Here is a 23,571-nt window from a genome sequence, read left to right as displayed (position 1 = left end):
ACTCATATATATTTATCATAATAATAATTTAAAATATTAATTTAAGCAAGCCTTTATATTCTTAGCTTTCTTTTCATGTTTTTAATAAAATGATGAATTGACATTTGTGAAATGATTGATCTTGTTCTATCATGCCAAAATAATTCAATAATAAAAATAAAAAATCCAGCAGTCAAGCCTGTTGCTAAAAATTTAAGTGCAAAATTTATATGTTGACGTTTTAGTGGTCTTGGTTTATCAGATGTACCATTATTACTTCGTATTTTATTTACATGCAATAATTTATATTTCATTAGGTCATGCTCCTTATATTTTTTTATAATATCATTAACACGCTTTTTTAGAGGCCAATTTTTTCGCATTGCCAAAACTGCATAAAATTTAATAAATGGCTCTTTTGCAAAATACAATTGTGGATATTGTAAGTCTTTATCGTTTAACAATGAAATTACATGCACACAAAAACTTGATGAATCATTAAGAACGTGTTCAATACAAGAATCAACATTGTTTATTAGTACAGACCGATTAATCAATTTTTCATCCAAAAAATTGAGCAGTAATTGAGTTGTGTATATTTTATGATTTTTAAATTTTACAATCAGATCATTCTCAGTATCAATATTTTTTTCTGAACTTGGATTCAATTGAAAACCGAGAATTTTACCTTGAAAAACTGAACATAAAATTAGAGCTAGAAAAAAAATGCCAAATAAATAAATTCTCGATGGTAAATCAATTGGTGGTTTTAAAAAACCTGCATTGCTCCACATTCTAATTATTTCTAATATTCCAAGATCAACATTCATTTTCATACAAATTTTAAACATTAAAACAGTTGTGGCCGAAAAAAATAGCATAATCAAAATTAATCGCCAGCCAAATAATTCGTAAATTTGATCAAACATACTTTTTTTACCTCGATCTTGACTTATAAAACTTACACCGTCTGTTAAAACTATTTCAGAAATTGCAATATTTTTCATGTAGGCCAGTGGTAGAAACCATAGCCTCATATCTATTGAACCGTTGGCTAATAACTTTCCTATATGGCTATTTTCTATTCCTTGGCTATCGATATCTCTAGAGTCGTCTATTTTTGTATATGATAATGTTACATTTAGTTGTTCATACAGAAATGTTATGAATGCTTTGTGTTCTTCATGCATATAAGTGCCACTAAAAGCCACTTTTATTCTTCGATAGCCATCCAACCGACGAGCTTTGTCGTAATCAAGAGACTTGCACTTTAATAATTCTAAAAATAAAAAATAGTGTATATGTATATATAAAATAACTATTAATTAATTAATTATATTTGTTATACTCACTTGGATTGTATTGTCGACGATAAAGAGTCCATTGATCTTCTGCTGTTGCAGTTTGTTTTTTAACATATCTTGATTTTTTCCAAAAAGATGGTGCTGGTCTATTTGTAAATGGATTAAATGTGTAAAAATTAACACGATTATTTTCACCACCAGTACAAATAAATATTCCTCGTAATATATCAGCTTTCCAAGCTTTTTGTAAAATATTTCTAGCACCCTTGCACTTTGTTGTATTTGATAGCTGGCCATTGTTAATGATGATAAAAAATCCCTCGTGATTCCACCATGGTGATTTCTTCAATTGCCGAATATTAATTTCAAAATCAGGCTCAAGTGTTACAATGAAAATATTTAATTTGTAATTTTTATTCAATAATTTCTCATCAGCTGTTATTGATTTATTGTCAAAAATAATAACTGGTCCATAATTCATGAGTAAGCCAATGTTAAAATTTTCAGCACTGCCAACAAAGACTGTTCCATGTTTTGCCTCATTTGAAAAACAAAATTTAATTGTATCAATAGCTGCAGCATCAACTCGAGCATTTACATTAGTTAAATTTTTTAAATGATCAGAAATGTAATTTGCAGAAATTAATGACACAAAAATAATTGATACAAATAATTGCATCGGCCGTATTTTTAGTTTCATTTTCACAACGTGTTCTTCTTCGTCCCTTTAAAGTCAATTGACTATAGCTGCAACTGAGAATGTCGTTGGTGACGATTTGGTTTGTATATTATGCTTTGCATGGACACGTGAGTATTAATTATTTTAATTGCTATATAAAAAACTGCATATGCACTTACTATTTTTGTTATTCAATATTGATTTTTGTATCAAAAGGAAAAAATAAGTGTCACTACGAAAATACTTTTAGTTAATATGCAATTCTACTAACATCAACAGTTTTTATTAATTTATTATCTTCATGCTTTTAATATAAGGAAATAATTAATTACTATGTGAATTAATTATTACATTGAATATACACAATTTTAAAATACACAGTAAAATTGAACACGCATTAATCTATTGATTATGACACTCATTTACATTTATTATATGAGTATATTTATTATGGAAATTTAAAATATTCATTAAAGCGAGTCTTTATATTTTTAGCTTTCTTTTTATGTTTCTAATAAAATTATGAATTGACATTTGTAAAATGATTGATCTTATTCTGTCATGCCAAAATAGTTCAACAATAAAAATAAAAAATAATGATTTTAAATGCTGATAGGGTTTTTTTTTTGTTTTAAAGTAACAGGCTAATTTATGTTGTGAAATGAATTATTATTATCAACAATAATGTAATATTACTTGAGTTAATTTAATAAAAGTTATTTATTATTAATTATTTATTTTTCTGAAAATTGTTGGATGTATCTATATGTGTATATAGTAAATATTTTATGTTTTTCTTTTATTTTCTAGGAAAAAATAATTATTCTTTTTAATCATAGACAAAAGAATTGTAAACTATGAAACTATTGTTTACTTTTCAGGTGAAAATTGCAGGTGAATGTTGTTTTTCTGATGAAAAATATATTGTACATATTATTTATTTATCCATCAGGATTCTATTTTTTTTATTATTTAAATTATATATTATTATCAATTACAAATCGATTAATTTTCTGTATAAGCTGAATTTTATATTATACTTATTTTCTAAAAATTATTATAATTAATGATGAATAATTTTATTATTATCGTTATTTGTGCAATACATTTATTATTTATTTAGTTTTTTGATTACCAAATTTTATTTATATAGATATTTATATTGTTATTTATATAATAGTTATAACTGTTGTATTGTATATATACAATACAATTATACATCTATCAAAAATTTAGTTATTTTTATTTCAAATTTCAATTGTTTATCAAGACAAAATGGTACATCATTTATTGTATATATAAATTTAATTTAAAACTTAGCATATGCTACCAATAATCTTTCAAAATTACAAAATCAAATTTACAAACTATCGTAAGATATAACCACATAATTTTTTTTATTCATATTTTTTATTTCACATATTTTGATTTTTGTTTATTGAAAAGGAAAAAAAATAAGTTGCTCTTGGATATAAAAATTAAGAATAAGTGTCAGAGTTTTTTTTTATATATATAAAATCAACGACGAGGAAAAATTTTTTCGTCGTTTCTCCGAATCAACTTGAGTAAGGGAACTTTCGGAAATATTTTTCCGCGAGAAAAACACATGCGGAGAAACATATGTGAAAAAATAATTTTACCACGGAGAAATTCTTTCGGAATCAACGACGAGGAGAAAATTTTTCCACTCATTTCTCCGCATGGGTCAATTTCGGAGAAATTCCGAGTAATCGCGGAGAAATTCGGAAAAATTCCCCGGGAAAAAATTTTCGGGGTCTGTTTGGATCTGTTTGGATCTGTTTTGCTAGATCAGGCTAGATCCCCGACACTGCGTGATCTAAAAGTATCCAGACAGGTCTCTTTGGGTCTACGCGTACTAACCGAACTATAGCAAAATTTCTCAGACCTGGGCAGATCTGTACGGATCTCACCATATCTATTCGGACAAATATTTTCACCAGGGATGTTATCATTTGTTTATATTTTCAGTGTATATTGGAACTTTATGAAGCATCATTGTAGTTGAATATTTTTCTTGTCGCATGCCGCATATCAATACATGCTATGAATTATCTAAAGCGCATTTTTTAGATAACACATCAACTGTCATTCTCCAATCATCTACATTTTTAGTTCTGTTGGTATCAACTCTTTTCGACGTTGCGTAGTTTTTTTCAGCCTGGTCAGCATTTGCTTATCAAATAATTCTTTTTTTTTTAGGTGGTTTTTTAGTTGGATTTGTAGTTGGACGATCAATATCATTCGAATCTTCAGCTTGATCAATATCTGGATCAACACGTTTATTTGGATCAATTGATGGTGTTACTGATTCATTGTCATTTGTCTCAGTGATGAGTGGTTCAACATGATCATCATTATATATTCATAAGCTGAATCAACAATATTTACAGGAATCTAAGAGTATAAGATCAATGCCGGAGAAATTACTCTGACATGAGATCAATGCTGGATTTTTGCTAATTATTTAAAAAATAATTTGACCGCAGAGAAATTCTTCCGAAATCAACGACGAGGAGACAATTTTTCCACCCATTTCTCCGCATGGGTCAATTTGGGAGAAATTCGGAGTAATCGCGGAGTAATTGCGAAGAAATTCAGGAGAAATCGCGGAGAAATATTTTCACCAGGGAAGAACCGAAGATACATCCAAAAGAACAAAAAAAAAAAAAAGAGAATTATTATATATTTTATTTTGAGATCTTCAAGAAGTTATAAATATTATTAAATATAAAGTTATGTTTTTTTTTTTATTATTAATATTATTAATAGTTATTTAGTATAATATTATTTGGATATACTTCTTTTTTTTTTTTTTTTTTACAATTATTATATTAATGTTTTTGAAATAATTTGATAAGTGTTATTTTATTCAAAAATTTTCAATTATTTGATGAAGTTATATGGAATGTAAGCTGGTCATTGACTGGTAGAATTTTAGCAGTTAGTGGTGGTGATAATAAAGTATCATTGTGGCGTGAAAATTCAGAAGGACAATGGACATGTATTTCTGAATTAAATAAAGGACAAGATAATGCCAATTCCAATAATGCTGATCAACGAAATTTGTAATTATTAAAACAAATAAACAAACAAACAACAAGAATGAAAATAAAAAAAAAAATAATTTGGTTATAATAATAAATGTGGCATTACTTAATATAATAATTATATAAAAAATTTTTTTTTAAATACAAATTTGTCAGAATATTTTTATTGATATTTATTTGGGATATTTGTTTTTTTTTTTTTCAAATTTCTATTTATAATTTTTTAATTAATGATAAAATAAATGATGATGAAAATATAATGGCGATATATCTCTGCAACTATTTTATATTTAAAACAGAATGAAATAATTTAATTTTTTTCAGTAACATTCAAAAATGAATAAGTAACTTCAAGTACTCAAGTGAATATTTTTATATCATTTATTGATTTTTGTAAAGAGGAAAAACAAAATTATTACTGTGATACTTTTTATCAATAATTATTATTACATTGAATATACAATTTTTAAATACACACTAAAATTAAAATACACATTGATCTATTGTTTAAGTCACTCATATATATATATTATTATAATAATTTCAAATACTAATTAAACGTAGTCTTTATATTCTTAGCTTTCTTTTCATGTTTTTAATAAAATGATGAATTGACATTTGTGAAATGATTGATCTTGTTCTTTCATGCCAAAATAATTCAATAATAAAAATAAAAAATCCAGCAGTCAAGCCGGTTGCTAAAAATTTAAGTGCAAAATTTATATGCTGACGTTTTAGTGGTCTTGGTTTATCAGATGTACCATTATTATTTCGTATTTTATTTACGAGCAATAATTTATATTTCATTAGGTCATGCTCCTTATATTTTTTTATAATATCATTAACACGCTTTGTAAGAGGCCAATTTTTTCGCATTGCCATAACTGCATACACTTTAATAAATGGCTCTTTTGCTAAATACAATTGTGGATATTGTAAGGCTTTATCTCGTAATGGTAACATTGTATACACACAAACACTTGATGAATCATTAAGAACGTTTTCAACACAAGAATCAACATTTTTTATTGGTACAAACCGATTAATCAACTTTTCATCCAAAAAATTGAGTGACAATTTTGTTCCGTAAATTTTGTGATTTTTAAATTTTACAATTAAATCTTCCATGGTATCAATATTTTTTTCGGAATTTGGATTTAACTGAAAACCGAGAATTTTACCTTGAAAAACTGAACACAAAATTAGAGCTAGAAAGAAAATGCCAAATAAATAAATTCTTGATGGTAAATCAATTGGTGGTTTTGAAAAACCGGCATTGCCCCACATTCTAACTATTTCTAATATTCCAAGATCAATATTCAGTTTCATAGAAATTTTAAACATTAAAACAGTTGTGGCGGAAAAAAATAACATAATCAAAATTAATCGCCAGCCAAATAATTCGTAAATTTGATCAAACATATCTTTTTTACCTCGATCTTGACTTATAAAACTTAAACCACCTGAAAAAATTATATCCGAAGCTATAATATCTTTCATGTAGACTCTTGGTAGTAAAAATAGCCTTATATCAATTGAACCGTTGACTAATAAATTTCCTAATTTGGTGTTTGTTACTCCTTGACCATCGATATCTAAGTGTTCGTCCGTGTTTAAACATGATAATGTTACATTTAGTTGTTCATACAAAAATGTAATAAATGCTTTGTGTTCTTCATGTGCATAAATGCCACTAAAAGCCGCTTTTATTCCTTGATATCCATCTAAATGACGAGTTTTGTCGTAATCAAGAGACTTGCACTTTAATAATTCTAAAATTAAAAAAATGTTTATAAAATTATCAATTAAATATATAAATTTTATTTGTTACTCACTTGGATTGTATTGTCGATGATAAAAAGTCCATTCATCTTCTGCACCTTTCTTGTTGTCATATCTTGATTTTTTCCAAAAAGATGGTCCAGCTCTACTTGTAAATGGATTAAATGTGTAAAAATTAACACCATCATTCACACCATCAGTGCAAATAAATATTCCTCGTAAAATATCAATTTTCCAAGCTTTTTGTAAAATATTTCTTGCATCCTTACACTTTGTTGTATTTGATAGGCCATTGTCAATGATGATAAAAAATCCTTCGTGATTCCACCATGGTGATTTCTTCAATTGTTGAATATTAATTTCAAAATCAGGCTCAAGTGTTACAATGAAAATATTTAATTTGTAATTTTTATCCAATAATTTATCATCAGCTGTTATTGATTTATTGTCAAAAATAATAACTGGTCCATAATTCATGAGTAAATCAATGTTAAAATTTTCAGCATCACCAACAAAGACTGTTCCATATTTTGCCTCATTTGAAAAACAAAATTTAATTGTATCAATAGCTGCAGCATCAACTCGAGCATTTACATTAGTTAAACTTTTTAAATGATCATTGATGTAATTTGCAGAAATTAATGATACAAAAATAATAAATACAAATGATTTTATTCGAACTCTTAATTTCATTTTCACTGTGTGTTTTTATGTTCAGCTTGAACCGACAACTGAAAATAATGTCCTAGCTAATGGCTTTATTTGCATTACGCCTTGCATGCAGGCGTATAACTATTAAATATTCAATTTTTAATATAAAAAATTACCAATGCACTTAGTGAAATAGTTTTATTATATACTTATGCTATATAGCATAGATTTATTCTATAGATTCAACTTGTGATAAAAACACTTGAAATAAAATCAATAATGAAATTATTTTTACAAGCAGTAGAAAAAAATGAATACTGCAAATTGTCTATTATTTTTACTTCATAATAAACATAAATCTATGATTCTAGTGAGAACTCTTGTTGAATAGAAAAATAAATATCATTTTTATTATTATATGTCAATAATTTACAAACAAAAAAAAATCTAATTATCATCTTCTTAGATAAGCTTATGTCTAGACATCATACTAAAAAATGGAATATTTAGTGTCTATGATTTAATGTGAAAAATAAATTTTAATTGAAAACATGATAAGTATATTTTTTTTTTTTTTTTTCTAGAAGAGAAACACAAAGAAGAATTGTGATTTTTTTCATTATTAAGAAAAAAATTAGAAATATTTCAATCAACATTTTTTTATAGCTAATTAATTTTTATCAAGAAGAAAAAAAATTATCACTATGAAAATACTTTTTATTTATATTTAATTCTACTAAGAATAACAATTTTTTTTTTTTATCTTTGTGCTTTTAATGAACAAAATGATTAATTACTGAAGTGAATTAATTATTACATTGAATATACAATTTTTAGATACACACTAAAATTAAAATACGCATTGATCTATTGTTTAAGTCACTCAAATATATTTATTATAATAATTTCTAATATCAATTCAAGCAAGTCCTCATATTTTTAGCTTTCTTTTCATGTTTTTAATAAAATGATGAATTGACATTTGTGAAATGATTGATCTTGTTCTTTCATGCCAAAATAGTTCAATAATAAAAATAAAAAATCCAGCAGTCAATCCTGTTGCTAAAAATTTAAGTGCAAAATATATATGTTGACGTTTTAGTGGTCTTGGTTCATCAGATGTACCATTATTATTTCGTATTTTATTTGCGAGCAATAATTTATATTTCATTAGTTCATGCTCAAAATATTTTTTTATAATATCATTAATACGTTTTTTTAGAGGCCAATTTTTTTGCACCGCCAATACAAGATACGTTTGAATAAATGGCTCTTTTGCTAAATACAATTGTGGATATTGTAAGGCTTTATCTCTTAACAATAAAACTCCATGCGCACAAACACTTGATGAATCATTAAGAACGTGTTCAACACAAGAATCAACATGTTTTACTAATATAAATCGGTCAGTCAACTTTTCATCCAAAAAATTAAGTGACATTTGTGTTCCGTAAATTTTGTAATTCTTGAATTTTTCAATTAAATTTTCCATGGTGTCAATATTTTTTTCGGAATTTGGATTTAATTGAAAACCGAGAATTTTACCTTGAAAAACTGAGCACAAAATTAGAGCTAACAATAAAATACCAAATAAATAAATTCTCGATGGTGCATCAGTTGGTTTTTTTAAAAAACTTGCATTGCCCCACATTCTAATTATTTCGAAAATTGCAAGATCAATATCCATTTTCATAGAAATTTTAAACATTAAAACCGTTGTTGCCGAAAAAAATAACATAATCAAAATTAATCGCCAACCAAATAATTCGTAAATTTGATCAAACATATCTTTTTTACCTCGATTTTGACTTATAAAAGTAAAACCAGACGGATTAATTATATCGGAAATTAAAATATCTCTCATGTAAATTCTCGGTAGTACTTGTAGACCTACATCAATTGAACCGTTGCCTAATAAATTTCCTATATAGGTGTTTGTTACTCCTTGACCATCGATATTTAAATTTTCGTCCATTTTTAAATATGATAGCGTTACATTTAGCTGTTGATACAAAAATGTAATAAATTCTTTGTGTTCTTCATGCAAATAAATACCACTAAAAGCCGCTTTTATTCCTTGATATCCATCCAAATGACGAGTTTTGTCGTAATCAAGAGACTTGCAGTTTAATAACTCTAAAAAGTAAAAATAAAAAAAATAATGTTAATAGTATTCTCAATTGCGAATATATTAATTATATTTGTTATACTCACTTGGATTGTATTGTCGACGATAAAGAGTCCATTGATCTTGTGTACTTTTTTTTTTAACATATCTTGATTTTTTCCAAAAAGACGGTGCAGCTCTATTTGTAAATGGATTAAATGTGTAAAAATTAACACGATTATTTTCACCACCAGTACAAATAAATATTCCTCGTAAAATATCTGCCTTCCAAGCTTTTTGTAAAATATTTCTAGCACCTTTGCATTTTGTTGTATTTGCAGATAAGCCATTGTTAATGATGATAAAAAATCCTTCGTGATTCCACCATGGTGATTTCTTCAATTGTTGAATATTAATTTCAAAATCAGGCTCAAGTGTTACAATGAAAATATTTAATTTGTAATTTTTATTCAATAATTTATCATCAGCTGTTATTGATTTATTGTCAAAAATAATAACTGGTCCATAATTCATGAGTAAATCAATGTTAAAATTTTCAGCATCACCAACAAAGACTGTTCCATATTTTGCCTCATTTGAAAAACAAAATTTAATTGTATCAATAGCTGCAGCATCAACTCGAGCATTTACATTAGTTAAATTTTTTAAATGATCATTGATGTAATTTGCAGAAATCAATGATACAAAAATAATTAATACAAATAAATGCATCGGCCGTATTTTTAGTTTCATTTTGACAACATGTTTTCTTTTTCAGCTTTGACCGACAACTGACAATATCCTTGGTGACGACTTTGTTTCTGTCCTGCATGCAGATACATATAAGTATTGAATATATTATTTAATTTAATTTATTTAAAATATTGCAACTGCCCTTGCTAACAAAGTTTTATTATTTTTTCTATTGATTCTAGATTTGACTGGCGATAAAAACAGTGGTACACTTGAAATATAAAATCAATAGCCAAATTATTCCTGGAAGCAGTAGAAAAAAATAAATATTGCAAATTGTAAACATAGATCTATGATTCTAGTGAGTACCCTTGTTGAACAGAAAAATAAATAATATTTTTATTATTATGTTAATAAGCTACAAAAAAATAATCTAATTATAATCTTCTTAGATAAGAGTTCATGCTAAAAAATATTTCTATGCTCTACGATTTAATCTAGAAAGGTAAATTTAAATTAAAAACATGACATATTTTTTTTTTTGTTTTTTTTTCTGACGCATTTGCTAGATATTTATTTTTAAAATATATATACTTGCCAAAACTTACTTAGTCAAAGAATTTCGATGTTATTTTTTTTCCAGTAATTAAACGGTTCGAAGAATTGTCTTAAAAATTTACAAAATCATAGAGGGAAGGTTTCTCAATAATTCAAGTACAAAATATCCTGGGTGAAATAATTTTTTCGAAAATTAAAAATTAAACAATTCAAATCCACTTTATGCATTATGATATTTTCTCGATTTCAATGTTATTTTTTTTCTAGTAATTAAACGGTTCGAAGAATTGTTCTAAAAATTTACAAGATAATAGAGAGAAAAATTTTAAATAATTTAGGTATAAAAAGTTTCGAGAAATATTTTTTTTTTGTGAAGATATAAATTTAATAAGCCAAGCAGCACTAAATGCACTATGTCATTTTCACGATTCCGAACTTATTTTTTTTCTAGAAAATAAACGGTTCGAAGAATTCCTTTAAAAATTTACAGGATAATAGAAGGAAGGTTCCTCAATAATTTGTGTACAAAAAATTACGGGAAAAATATTTTTTTTCTAAATTATAAATTTAACAAGCCAACTAACACTATATAGAGTCATTTCCACGATTTCAATTTAATTTTTTTTTTTAGTTAATAAATGCAACGAAAAATTGTCTCGAAAATTTCCTCAGTAATAGAGAAAAAAATTTTAAACAATTTAGAATAAAAAAATCTCAGGAGCTATATATATATATACAGAAATAAATTAATTCACACCAAGAAAAAGTAAAAAAATATTAAATTTTAAATTCAAACAGCGGCCATTTGTCATCACCAAGAATGAATTCTTTTTTACCGACAATTTTGGTTCACAATTGTGTGCGCTACCATCGCCCGACAGGGAGAAAAAAAGAGAGAAAAAAAAACATCACCAAGCCATCCATTCACACACACGAGCACACGCGGAGCTCCAAAAATAAAAAAAAGAAAAAAAAATAAGTTTAATTACCCGCGTTGATCATGGCATCCACCGACGAATTAACAGTTGCTGCACTTATTCACAATAGTTTATTAAAAGTTGATGCTTCATTAGCAAAAGTATTTCAAACTAAAACAAAATCCGTAAGTACCAATATTTAATTAATTAAATTATCGCCGATGAAAAATGAACACCGGTGCATCGCCATTGCCCACGTGTGTGAATTATATTTACTCATTGTTTAATAATTTACATTTATACTCATTTACACCTGCAATACCATGTTAATTTTATCAACAATAATAATTATTAATTTAATTAATGCAAAATCATGTGTTTGATAATGTTTATAATTTAATTAAAATTAATTTTAATTTTGTTTATACTTCACGTGTTCGTGGTCATCCTAACCAAACTTTATTTTGTTAAACAAGTTGAAAATTAATTGCTCAATTATTTTAATTACAGCCAGCATTGCCAAAAGGTTCACCAACATTATTAGAAATATTTCAACAATGGCAAAAAACAACACCAAAAAAGTTATTAATTAAAGCAAATGGTAAAAAGTCAGATTCAAGTTCTGATGATAGCAGTGAAGATGAAAAACCAGCACAAAAAACAAAAGCTGCACCAGCACCAGCTAAAGTTGTTCCAACAAAAAAAGCTGAATCATCATCAAGTGACGATTCATCTGATGAAGAAGAAGCAAAAAAACCAGTTGCTAAAAAAGTAGTTGCTGCTGCTCCAGCCAAAAAAGCACCAGTTGTTGCTAAAAAAGCTGAATCATCAAGTGAAGATTCATCTGATGAAGAAGAAGAAAAAAAACCAGTTGCACCAGCAAAAAAAGCAGTTGCAGCACCAGCTAAAAAAGCAGCAGTTGTTGCTAAAAAAGCAGATTCATCATCAAGTGAAGATTCATCTGATGAAGAGGAAGAAAAAAAACCAGCTGCTAAAAAAGTAGTTGCTGCTGCACCAGCAGCTAAAAAAGCTGAATCATCATCAAGTGAAGATTCATCTGATGAAGAAGAAGCTAAAAAACCAGCTGCTACACCAGCTAAAAAAGCAGCAGTTGTTGCTAAAAAAGCTGAATCATCATCAAGTGACGATTCATCAGATGAAGAAGAAGCAAAAAAACCAGCTGCTACACCAGCAAAAAAAGCACCAGTTGCTAAAAAAGCTGAATCATCATCAAGTGAAGATTCATCTGATGAAGAAGAAAAAAAACCAGCTGCTGTACCAGCCAAGAAAAAAGATAGCTCAAGTGATTCAAGTGACTCAGAAGATGAAGATGTTACAAAACCACCACAAAAAGCTAAAGCAGCTGTTCCAGCAGCTAAAAAAGCTGATTCATCATCAAGTGAAGATTCATCTGATGAAGAAGAAAAACCAGCTAAAAAACCAGTTGCAAAAACAAATAATGTAGCAGCTAAAAAAGAAGAATCAAGTGAAGATTCATCTGATGATAGTGATGAAGAAGAAAAACCAAAAGCCAAAACACCAGTTAAAGCTGCTGTTGCTAAAAAAACTGAAGAATCATCATCATCAGATGATGATGATGACGATGAAGATGAAGAACCAGCCAAACCAAAACCAGCTGAAAAAAGAAAACGTGAAGAGGATGCAGATGAAATTGCAGCTGAAGCAACACCAAACAAAGTTGCTAAAAATAATTATGACAATTTTGTAAAAGGTGGCTTCAATGGTGACAAGGTAAGCTAAATCATGCTTCATCTTTATTTAACATTTTTTATTTTTTTATCAATTATGGCAAATCCTTAATTATAAGAAAAAAAAAAAATAGGCAAAAGTATTTATTTATTTAAATTCAAAATTAAAATCATAAAAAAATATTTTCATAGTCAACACCAAAAAATTCGCCATTTCGACGAGTAAGGGATGAAGAGATCGAGCCAATAAAAGCTGAGTTGTGTAATAATTCATTTGAAGCTAAGGTAAAAATAAATAATTAAAATTTACAGTTTCAAAAATGGCAGGTCATTCGCAGGTCATAGTGGAAGTTGAAAATATTAATTCCATGTTGTTTTTATAATAGCATTATATTGTTGAAGGTGTTATGAATACCAAATAATTAATAATAAATAAAAATACTTTTGCCTATTTATAATTGTTAAATAATAATCAGCTTCCATGATTGTACTAAAGCGTATTTTGACCTGTTATTTTTGTTACAGCCTGCTGAAGAAAATGAAAATGGTTTCAAAAAACATGATGGTGGTAATAGAGGGGGACGTGGAGGTAATTCACGTGGAGGAAGAGGTGGTTTTGGTGGTAGAGGAGGTGGTGATCGTGGAGGTTTTGGTGGTAGAGGACGTGGAGGAAGAGGTGGATTTGGTGGTAGAGGTGGTGGTGGTGATCGTGGAAGCTTTGGCGATCGCAATGGTGGTGATCGTGGTAGCTTTGGTGATCGCAATGGTGGTGGTGGTGGTGGTGATCGTGGTGGCTTCCGTGGCGGACGTGGAGGACGTGGACGTGGTGGATTTGATAATAACAGAAGTTCATTCGGTGGTAATGACAAACGTGGAGGTGGAAATTTTAACAACAGAAATTCATTCAATGGAAATAGAAATTCAATTGGCTCAATTGATGCAGCACCACAAAACAAAAAAATTACATTTGACGAATAGACAAAATTATCAATCAATTAATTAATTAATTAATCATAGGATCTTTTTTTTTTTTCTTTTTTTTTTTTGTTCATTTTTGAAAATAAATAATTGTTGGTTAAATGTCTTTCTCTATAAGAAAAACACCTCTGGATTTGAAACCAACATTTTCATCACTATTAGTATTTCAATGTTATAATTTTAAATATATTTAATAATAATTATATTTTTTAATTGTTTAATTATAATACAGAGAGGAGCTAGAGGTTCTTGGGGTGAAAGAGCAAATTTGGATTTAAAACACACCAGAGGTAAATCATTTAGACATGAAAAAACTAAAAAAAAACGTGGTAGTTATAAAGGTGGACAAATTGATTCAGTATCTGTTAATTCCATTAAATTTTGCGACTAATTTATAACTGTACATTACCAATCAACACCTCATTTACAAAAAACAAAAAAAAACATTTTTTTTTTTTTTTGTTTTACAACTAATTACATGTTTGATTTTATCACAACTAAAATCAATTGTATGAGAGAAAAGAAAGAAAAAAAAAAAAAAAACAAATTATATAATTTTGACTTGATTTACACGTTAATTTGTTTTTTTTTTTTTTTTTAAATTTATAAATTATCTATTAATAATAATTGTCCTTAATTGAAAAAAAAAAAAAACAAAAAAGAAATTTGACGAATTAATAATTTTTATAATTATTATTACTGTGACTATTGTAATAAGTATGATTTGTGAACATCCTGGTGCATTTTTTTTTTTTAATGCACGAAAATGATTTAGAAAAAAAAAAAAAAATGAATGAATGAAATATAACAATAAAAATATAATTATTACAAAATAATAACAATTTGTTTATTTATTGTCTATTTATTTTAAATAGTTTTTTGTTGAGTTGGAATAATTTTATAGCTTGTTTTCTTGAGTATTTTATTTATTTTATTTGCTCTGTTTTATTCCATTTTTATTCGTTTGGATTGCTTGCTATCCTGTCCTCTGTTTCCACCTCGTTAGCCACAATAATGAAACCAGAAAAAGAGTGTAGTATCCCTCTTTCTTACAAACACACCAAGTTTCCACAGTAGTCAACCTCTGAGCATCCATCTGTGCGGACGGAGGTGCTCGACCTCAAACAAATATTTAATATCATCTCAGTGTCATGTACCCACTTTTGTGAATTTATTTTATTTATTTATTTATTATTTTAATTAATTAAACTTTTTTTTTTTTATTTTGAATATTTTTAATTTATTGCTACAGTATTTATATTGTTTTTTTTTGAATTTGTAATTGTAAAAACTTTTTATTTTATTTAAGAAAGAAAAAAAGTTGGTTTTTTTATTTTTAAATTTATCTGGTATTTATTTTTACAAACAAGATGATTAAAATGCAACAAAAAAGGGTAAGTAATTTATTACAAATTTATTTTAAAAAATTAGAAATTTATTTTACTAGTAATTTAGATTTTTTTTTATTTTGCTTTTTTTCATTTGAGAGGATTTATAATAAACCCCTATTTTTTTGAGATGCAGACATGATTTTGGGGTTCTTGGAATGCGGGGCAATGAATGAAATATAGGTAGACGTTTCAAGATTAAAAAAAAAAAAATAATAAAAACTCACTGGACCCTTTTTATATGGAGAAATGAAAAATATATATTTTATCTTTTCAAACGCATCTTTTGCACCTGCATCCTCTGTCAATAATAATAATTCGAACAAAAAAGGAAAAAAACCCTTAGAAATTTCCATAATTTGATAATTAATTTTGAGAAAAAAATATATATTTCAATTTTTAAATATTAGAAAATAAAAATTTATGTAATTTTATATTTTTTTTTCTTGAAATTTAAAAAAATTTAAATTTCATTTCGAAAATATTTCGATCGAAATTATTTGAATAATTTTTTTTCCACCACAAATTTATATGCTTAAAATGAGGGAAAAAAAATTTCTTTTTAAAAAATTTTTTTGCAGTTGAATTACTATATCGAAAAGCAATAAATATAAATGAAATAAATTTCGATTTGATATTTTTTTTTTTCGACTAGTATTTAAAATAGAAAAAAAAAAAATTTCGATCTTATAATTTTGCAAGTTTATAATATTAATAATAATCATTTAAAAATAAAGTTTAAAAAAATTTTTAAACAATTAATAAAATTGATACAATTTATAATTTATTTAAAAAATATTAAAAAGAATTTTTGATGATGAATTTTGTCGACATACCGTTAGGAGGAAACGAATGACCCGTTGCCTTTGAGTCAAGATGACGAACCGAAGGTCGTACCGTTAGTCGTTTTACTTTAAAACCTACATATATTTTTATAAAATAATATACATGGATTAATACACACGTGACATCACCAAGCTAAATTCCATATAAATTATTCAAAAAAAAAAAATCAAGCCAGTATTTTGTAATCAAGCATAACAGTTAATGTAATCATCTAAAATAATTTTTAATCTTCAATGATCTCCAAGACTCCAACTATCTCAGGATGTTTATTAAAACTATATTTTTAATTATTTTTTTTTCTAGATGCAGAGTCATTCGACAACAATATTTCTTGGTATTATTATAATTATTTTTGTATTAACACAAACAACAGTTGGTAGTAAAAAATGTGCGGGTAATGGTTTGGATCTTAAATATGTATGGGGTGATGCTATGACAGATTCACCTGATTGCATTGGACCCAATAACATGCAATATCCATCGTAAGTTTAAATAATACCCACCACATTTGCATAAATTAAAAAATACATTGAAAAAATTAATAAATGTTTGATGGTTTTTAAATTTTTTAGAGCAGCTATTACGAGAAGTTTTAAAAATTTATGGGGAGGTAATAGTAGAACAGCACGTTCTCATAATAATCAAAGAATAAATGATCCAGAATCAACGAGAAAAACACTTCTTCATAACTACCAAATATCAAAAGGCGAAGTTACAATATCAAATACAAGAAACAGTAAGTTTTAAATTGTAATAATTATTTTAAAAATAATATATTATTATTAAATTTTAAAAACATAACGGTATTGCCAAATAATAAAGATTATTTGTTGTAAATTCTTGTTAAATTGTTGGATCCATGATAGAAGCTAGTAATACAGTTATTATCTTACACTAACAACTTGGATATAAAAAATATATATACATTTTATAACGGTATTGTTGATTTGTAAATGAAAAAAAATATAAATAAGAAAAGATTGATATTATTTTAAAATATACACATGCCAATAATTGTTTTAAAAATAATAAATAATAATTGAATGGTACAGTTGTTGTTAAAGTTGAAGTAGTTGTTAAATATATTTAAAAATATTTATAATTTATTATGTTGAAAATTGAAAACTAACTGTTGCTGTCTCATTGAGTGAATAACTAATGAGTAATGACATTGAGTACATGTTATTATTTATTATTTTTTTAAAATTTTTTTTTTTAGGTCGTAGTTACAGTTCAAAGGAGACATGCGGATCACCAGCTCGACTTTGCAAAACCCGCTACAACACAACAGCACCAATGTATGGGGTCAGCTTGACTAGCGGACAACCAGTAACAATTGTTCAAAAGTTTCCTGACCTACTGCAACAAGTTGTCTTTGAAGTTTGCGAGTATGTTGTTGTTTTTATTATTATTTAATAGCATCAATTGACATTATTTTTATATTATTTTGTTGAAATTTAAAAGGTGGATAGACATTGTTAGCTGAAAGAAATTTTTATCATTTAGCTTGAATTTTAAAATTAAATATTTTGAAAATTTTTAGTTTGAAAAATGATAAATTAATTGTTTATTTAACAGTCAATAAATTACCTAAATTGTTTAACATTTGTTGCAAATATTAATTTATTTAAAGCTTTAAAAAATTGACGTAGACATTCAACAGAAAAAAAAGAAAAATCCACCTTTTAAATATTTTACCTTCTCTTTTTTAAAAATAATTTTCAAACTTTAAATTAAAATAACAAACTGGATTTATTTAAATGATCATTCACAAAGTCTCGTATTTTTTTTGTAGATAATTTCTTCCTAAAAAAAGTTGAATTAACAATTTTTTTAATTAATTTGTTTGCAGATCCAAATCGTGTGATGTGATACGTGGTGAATGTACACAAACATATGTGCCTTATTTATTTTTGGTAATACCACTTGGTCCAGTAACATTGACTGGTCAAGACTATGTACTAGTTGAAAGTGGTTGTGTTTGTAAACCAAAAAATTCATCACCCTCATCAAATAATTCACCGGAAACTCCCCTAGTCCCAAATCTTTCATGAAATTAATTAAAAAAACAACTAAATTAATTAAAAAAATAAATTATTTAAACAATAATAAATATTAAAAACAACAAAAATTAGTTGATATAATTTTTTTAAATAATTAAAAACATTCCAAACAAGCCAGTGAACTTTTTGTGTGTGTGTTTTAATAATTTTTTTTACTCAGAAAAATGATTAATATGCTCGTCTTTTTTGTGTCATCAACTCATCATTCATCAATGATAAATGTCTGGTTGTTGACCTAAAGAATATGCTATTATTTCTTCTGGCAAATTTCTCACGAAATTATTTGTGTTAGCAAGCATGAATAAATAATAACGGTGAAGATAATATCAGTGATCGATGAATGAACAAAAAAAAAAAAAAAAAGTATCAAAGCAATACGATGATATTTTATTTATAAAAAACAAAATAACAATTTAAAAATAAAAAAAATGAATATTATAATGATGCGGAAAATATGAATAAATAATATTTCCTTTTTTTTTTTTTTTAAATGTGGTAGAGCTGGTAACACCACTTATTTTTTTGCTGATATTTTATATTGCCCTGTTTAGTTTTATTTACAAACCGGACCTGAATTATAAAAACCAAGAAGATGTTTTTTTTTTTCTCGACCACACCCATCATCTTCATCTTCATCGTCATCATCTTCATTATAAAAATCAACCATCATTCTTAGATAATATGAATAATTATCAAAATAATAAATTTTTTTAGCAAAATTTAATTATCATTTCGAAAATTTTAAATTAATCTTATACATTTATTTAAATTAACCGTTAACTTTTGCAAAAGAGAGATCATTCACCTTACAACTTGAATATCATTTTATTTTTTTAAATTTTTTCTCAAAAAAAAAGCATGAAAAATTATCATTTCGAAAAAGAAAAAAAAATCGAAATTTTTTTTCGAATAATTTTTTTGTTCAAATAGTTAAATAAATATTAAAGTGATATGTTAAGGAGAATTTTTTTTTTTGTCTAGATGATTGTATTGATAGTTGATTGATATTAAAAAAATAATTCTGATTGATATTAATGTTAATTAAGGTAAATTAATCGACGATAAAATAAAGCCAATGTTTACTATTGTATTCAAATTGTTTTTATAATAATTATTATTAAATATATTTATTAATTATTATAAATATCAAATGTCAATGACACATAATTTTAAGTGTACTTTTTTATAATTAATAATATATTTGTATATTTTTTTTTTCTTTTGAAAAACATGTTAATTTACGACGAGGAATGATCTAAACAAATTTATTCGTGAAACGTATTATGTGGTTTTTTTTTTTTTCTCAGATTATTATTATATATCGTTTGTAATAATTTCACTGACATAGATATTATGTATGACTAGCTTAAATTAGTTCGAACACAGTTTTGCATGAAAAAAACATACATACTTGACCTTCAAAATTATTATTTGACAATTTTTTATGTACGAACAAAATACACTGAATTTTTTTTAATAATTATTTGTGTTTACTCTTTTTTTTCTCTTTGAAATTTATCAATATTATTATTATTATTGTTTAAAGTATATTCTAAAAATATACAATTAAATAAAAAGTACAAATTTTAAAGTTGAACATTTAATTTTCGAAATATTTAAATCTCAATTTGATAGAAATTTTAAATTTTAAAAATAAAAAATTTCCTTTTTTTATTTTGTTGTTATTTTTTTAAATTTATGGAGGAATTTTATGTTTTTTTTTGTTAAATATTAAACTGTTTAATTGCCTTTTGATAGATATATAATTTTTTTAAACTTTAAAATTGAAATGAAATAAAAAAATTAAATATTGAGCACCTTTTTTAAATTGATACTCGGGAACATTTGATAAATCTATCGAAATATATATAATAAATTGATAAATATGAAATAACAATTTTAATGAATAATAAAAATTATCAAATGCAACAAAATATTATCACAATTATATAAATTATTTTACTATAATTGTGATTATTAAATTATTACTTTAATTTTTGATTAACAAAAGAGACTAAACTCGTTGTCATGTTTACTTAAAAAAACAAATTAATTAACAAGCATTTGTTTATATAATTAATTAATTACGTAATAATAATTAATTACCATTAAAATTACATCTTTGGAAAGACAATAAACTGCGAATATAATTATTTATAATTAATAATAGATATATATTTACGGCTACCGTGGTTTGTCACAACGATCCTCCAAATATATTCAATTTTTTTTTTCTTTTTTCTATATTAATTATTAATGTTATATTAAATATATATATTTTTTTAAATATATCATTATTAATTCGACAATCACGTATTTTATTTTTTCGCTGATAATTTTTTCTTTTCTTATTATTATTTTTCGTCAATATAAAAAGAAAAAAAAAAGTCGAATTAGCGTGCGCATTTATTGCCGGACTAGAATTGAGTTTTACATATTATTTATTACGAAAAAAAAAAAGGTATGATATTACTGAAAAAATGTAGAAAAAATGTTGTAATAAAAAATTCATAAAACTAAATAAATTTAAAAAAAAAAAAACTAACAAATTAACTCGTTATAAATAATTAAATTTTGTTTAATTAATAGTTACGATTTGCGAAAAATTTCAAATTTAGAATAGCTTTTTTTTTACTTGGCATTTATTATGCCAATAAACTGATTGAAAAAATGAAAATATATATATATTTACACTACACTAATACTTTGGATAAACAAAATGAGAAAAAAAATAATATTATTTTTTTAAATGTTTAACGTTGATATATCTTATTTGTTGATTATTAATCTTAATGAAAATTAGTTGTCACTTTCAGCGTAATCATCACTATCACCACTGTCAAAGTTTAGTGATTTATCATGACGTCCATCTTCTGGATAATCTTTGGCAAAACATTGTCGTGTTTTGCTGGCTTCTTTGTCACTTTTAATGGCATCTAAATTTTGTGGATATGTATCATCTTCAATACCAGGATCATAAAGCCTTCAAGATAAAAAAATAAATTTATAAATAAAAAATAAATAGAATAATTTAATTTATAAATACATACATTTGATCATTCTGATCATTTCCACTTTCTTCAGCTACTAGAAGTTCATACTCATCAGCAGCAAAACGATCCCAATCAGAAAGCTATAAAAAATAAACAAAATAAAATTAAAAAGAAAAACAATTAAGTAATATAAATTATATTGAATTAATTACCTCATGTCCATCAGCATCATGATCTCTTGTTGAAGCAAATGGATCTCTTTGTTCATGATCTAGATATTTTTCAAGATTAAAAAATGTATCAAAAAATATTGATGTCATTTTACATTTTTTTAAATCACTCAATGATATTTTTCTTGGTATTGATGGATGTATCATATCAAGCATTTGACATAAACAATCTTCAAATGGTAATGTTTCCATACCAATTGCTTCCATACGATCCAATTGCTCTTCATAAAAATATTCCAATTCATACATTGATAAATAACCATCACCATCAAGATCCATACATCTAAACCAATATTCAATTGCTGTTGGATGATTTTTATCTTCTTCAGATAATAAAAACCATACAAATTCAGTATAACTCATTTTATCTGAATGTTGTTGTGCACCATTAATACCACCACGTGTTACAGCACCACTAAATACACGTTCAATTAAACGTGTTGATAATGCATGATCATTATGACGTGTTAAATCCATTTTATCAATTAATAAATCATGATCACGATCAAGTTCCCAAAATTTACATAACATAAAAATGTTCATAACTAAAGTATGATGTTACTTGATTAATGTCTTCTTCATGTTCAAGTAAATCAATAATATCAAGTATATTTGATTTACGTATTTCAGTTATACTTATTTTACCAGACCAACAACGATTAACACAATAAAAAATTCTAGCAATAACAGTGTGTACATAACGTGAATGAAATTCAGTTGCTTCTTTTAAAAATGTTAAACCAGGATGTGTTTCAACAACATCTTGCACTAAACATACAAGATCTTCTGGTAATAATTTATCACTTTTACCACGTGTATTTATATTTATAAATTTACTAGCTTTATCATGTGAATTTTTATTTAATTCTTTCCAATAATCCAAAAAATTTGTTAATTCAATTGTTGAATTTTTATCACCACCACATGCCATAAATAATGGTATCTTCCAGTATAATGGTAAATCACAAGCTTTTGTTATAATATTAAATTGTGATTTTGTTGAACGACAACCTGGTAAACTTTCAAATGCTTTTGTTATTTTACATATTGTTGCTTCAAGTTGTGACAGTGATGTTGGTTTACCACCCGGATAATAAAATCTACACAATAAATAAATACAATTATTATTTATCAATTATTATTATTATATATTTTTTATTATTACCTTGGTATTCGAACATTTTTATTGGCTTTAACATGTCTCTGAAGAGTTGTATGCGGTGGCAGAGCTCTTGATTGTTGCTGCAGTATTCTCTCACGTACATAAGACTACAAAAAATAAAATAAATAACAATCAAACTAATCAATTAATTATAAATTAAACCAAATAACTTACCTGTGATTTTTGTGTATTATTTACATCATTATTTGTATTAGTATTATTATTTAATCTATTTGTACCAATTGATGATTGTCTTGGTCCACGTTTATCTAGTAATAAATCACTTGGACATTTTTCAAATATAAGTACTCTTTCAGCAACTGATCCACGTGTTAAAAATGGTCTTACTGGATTATTAATATTTGTTGATGATGAATTTGTCGTGTCATTTGCAGCTGCTGCTGCTGCTGCAGCTCTAATATGTTGTTTTTGTTGATTTGTTAATCCAGGATGTGGTACTTTGT

The 23,571-nt window shown here is 25.8% G+C and overlaps 3 protein-coding genes across 5 annotated transcripts in view; 2 read left to right on the top strand and 1 right to left on the bottom strand.

Annotated features, from left to right (window-relative positions):
- Window positions 1-11,734: 11,734 nt before the first annotated feature.
- LOC122855909 (nucleolar protein dao-5-like) lies at window positions 11,735-14,986 on the top strand. Of its 2 annotated transcripts, XM_044157598.1 has the most exons (4): window positions 11,735-11,923; window positions 12,249-13,490; window positions 13,640-13,732; window positions 14,658-14,986. In XM_044157598.1, the coding sequence occupies exons 1-4, from the start codon at window positions 11,822-11,824 to the stop codon at window positions 14,814-14,816; spliced, it is 1,596 nt and encodes a 531-aa protein (XP_044013533.1). In that variant the 5' UTR covers window positions 11,735-11,821; the 3' UTR covers window positions 14,817-14,986. The 2 variants fall into 2 exon arrangements, with proteins under 2 accessions (XP_044013533.1, XP_044013532.1); XM_044157597.1 differs by lacking the exon at window positions 13,640-13,732 and having other exon boundaries at window positions 13,973-14,685.
- A 707-nt stretch (window positions 14,987-15,693) lies between these two features.
- Window positions 15,694-19,085, top strand: LOC122855947. 2 transcript variants are annotated; one of them, XM_044157654.1, is made up of 5 exons: window positions 15,694-15,819; window positions 16,963-17,141; window positions 17,232-17,395; window positions 17,879-18,047; window positions 18,512-19,085. In XM_044157654.1, the coding sequence occupies exons 1-5, from the start codon at window positions 15,796-15,798 to the stop codon at window positions 18,711-18,713; spliced, it is 738 nt and encodes a 245-aa protein (XP_044013589.1). In that variant the 5' UTR covers window positions 15,694-15,795; the 3' UTR covers window positions 18,714-19,085. The 2 variants fall into 2 exon arrangements, with proteins under 2 accessions (XP_044013589.1, XP_044013590.1); XM_044157655.1 differs by lacking the exon at window positions 15,694-15,819 and adding an exon at window positions 16,842-16,862.
- Window positions 19,086-20,006: 921 nt separating this feature from the next.
- Window positions 20,007-23,571, bottom strand: part of LOC122854095 (serine/threonine-protein phosphatase 2A regulatory subunit B'' subunit beta-like) — a 4,802-nt gene continuing 1,237 nt past the window's right edge. The window contains 6 exon segments of the mRNA XM_044154507.1: window positions 20,007-21,705; window positions 21,773-21,855; window positions 21,928-22,471; window positions 22,473-23,045; window positions 23,111-23,214; window positions 23,282-23,565. Coding sequence (XP_044010442.1) covers window positions 21,522-21,705; window positions 21,773-21,855; window positions 21,928-22,471; window positions 22,473-23,045; window positions 23,111-23,214; window positions 23,282-23,565 — 1,772 coding nt within the window. The 3' untranslated portion in view covers window positions 20,007-21,521.

The sequence above is a fragment of the Aphidius gifuensis genome, linkage group LG4, assembly GCF_014905175.1.
Source record: "Aphidius gifuensis isolate YNYX2018 linkage group LG4, ASM1490517v1, whole genome shotgun sequence".
Classification (NCBI taxonomy): Eukaryota; Metazoa; Arthropoda; class Insecta; order Hymenoptera; family Braconidae; genus Aphidius; species Aphidius gifuensis.
This window is presented reverse-complemented; position numbering and strand designations above follow the sequence as displayed.

What these genes read in the sequence shown, in the direction of transcription:
- LOC122855909 (XM_044157597.1), top strand. Translation starts at nt 11,822, where the DNA reads ATGGCATCCACCGACGAATTAACAGTTGCTGCACTTATTCACAATAGT. An exon ending in TTCAAACTAAAACAAAATCC is followed by an intron (nt 11,924 to 12,248) that starts GTAAGTACCAAT and finishes TTTTAATTACAG; the next exon opens with CCAGCATTGCCAAAAGGTTC. An exon ending in GTGGCTTCAATGGTGACAAG is followed by an intron (nt 13,491 to 13,972) that starts GTAAGCTAAATC and finishes TTTTTGTTACAG; the next exon opens with CCTGCTGAAGAAAATGAAAA.
- LOC122855947 (XM_044157654.1), top strand. Translation starts at nt 15,796, where the DNA reads ATGATTAAAATGCAACAAAAAAGG. An exon ending in AATAACATGCAATATCCATC is followed by an intron (nt 17,142 to 17,231) that starts GTAAGTTTAAAT and finishes TAAATTTTTTAG; the next exon opens with AGCAGCTATTACGAGAAGTT. An exon ending in AATATCAAATACAAGAAACA is followed by an intron (nt 17,396 to 17,878) that starts GTAAGTTTTAAA and finishes TTTTTTTTTTAG; the next exon opens with GTCGTAGTTACAGTTCAAAG.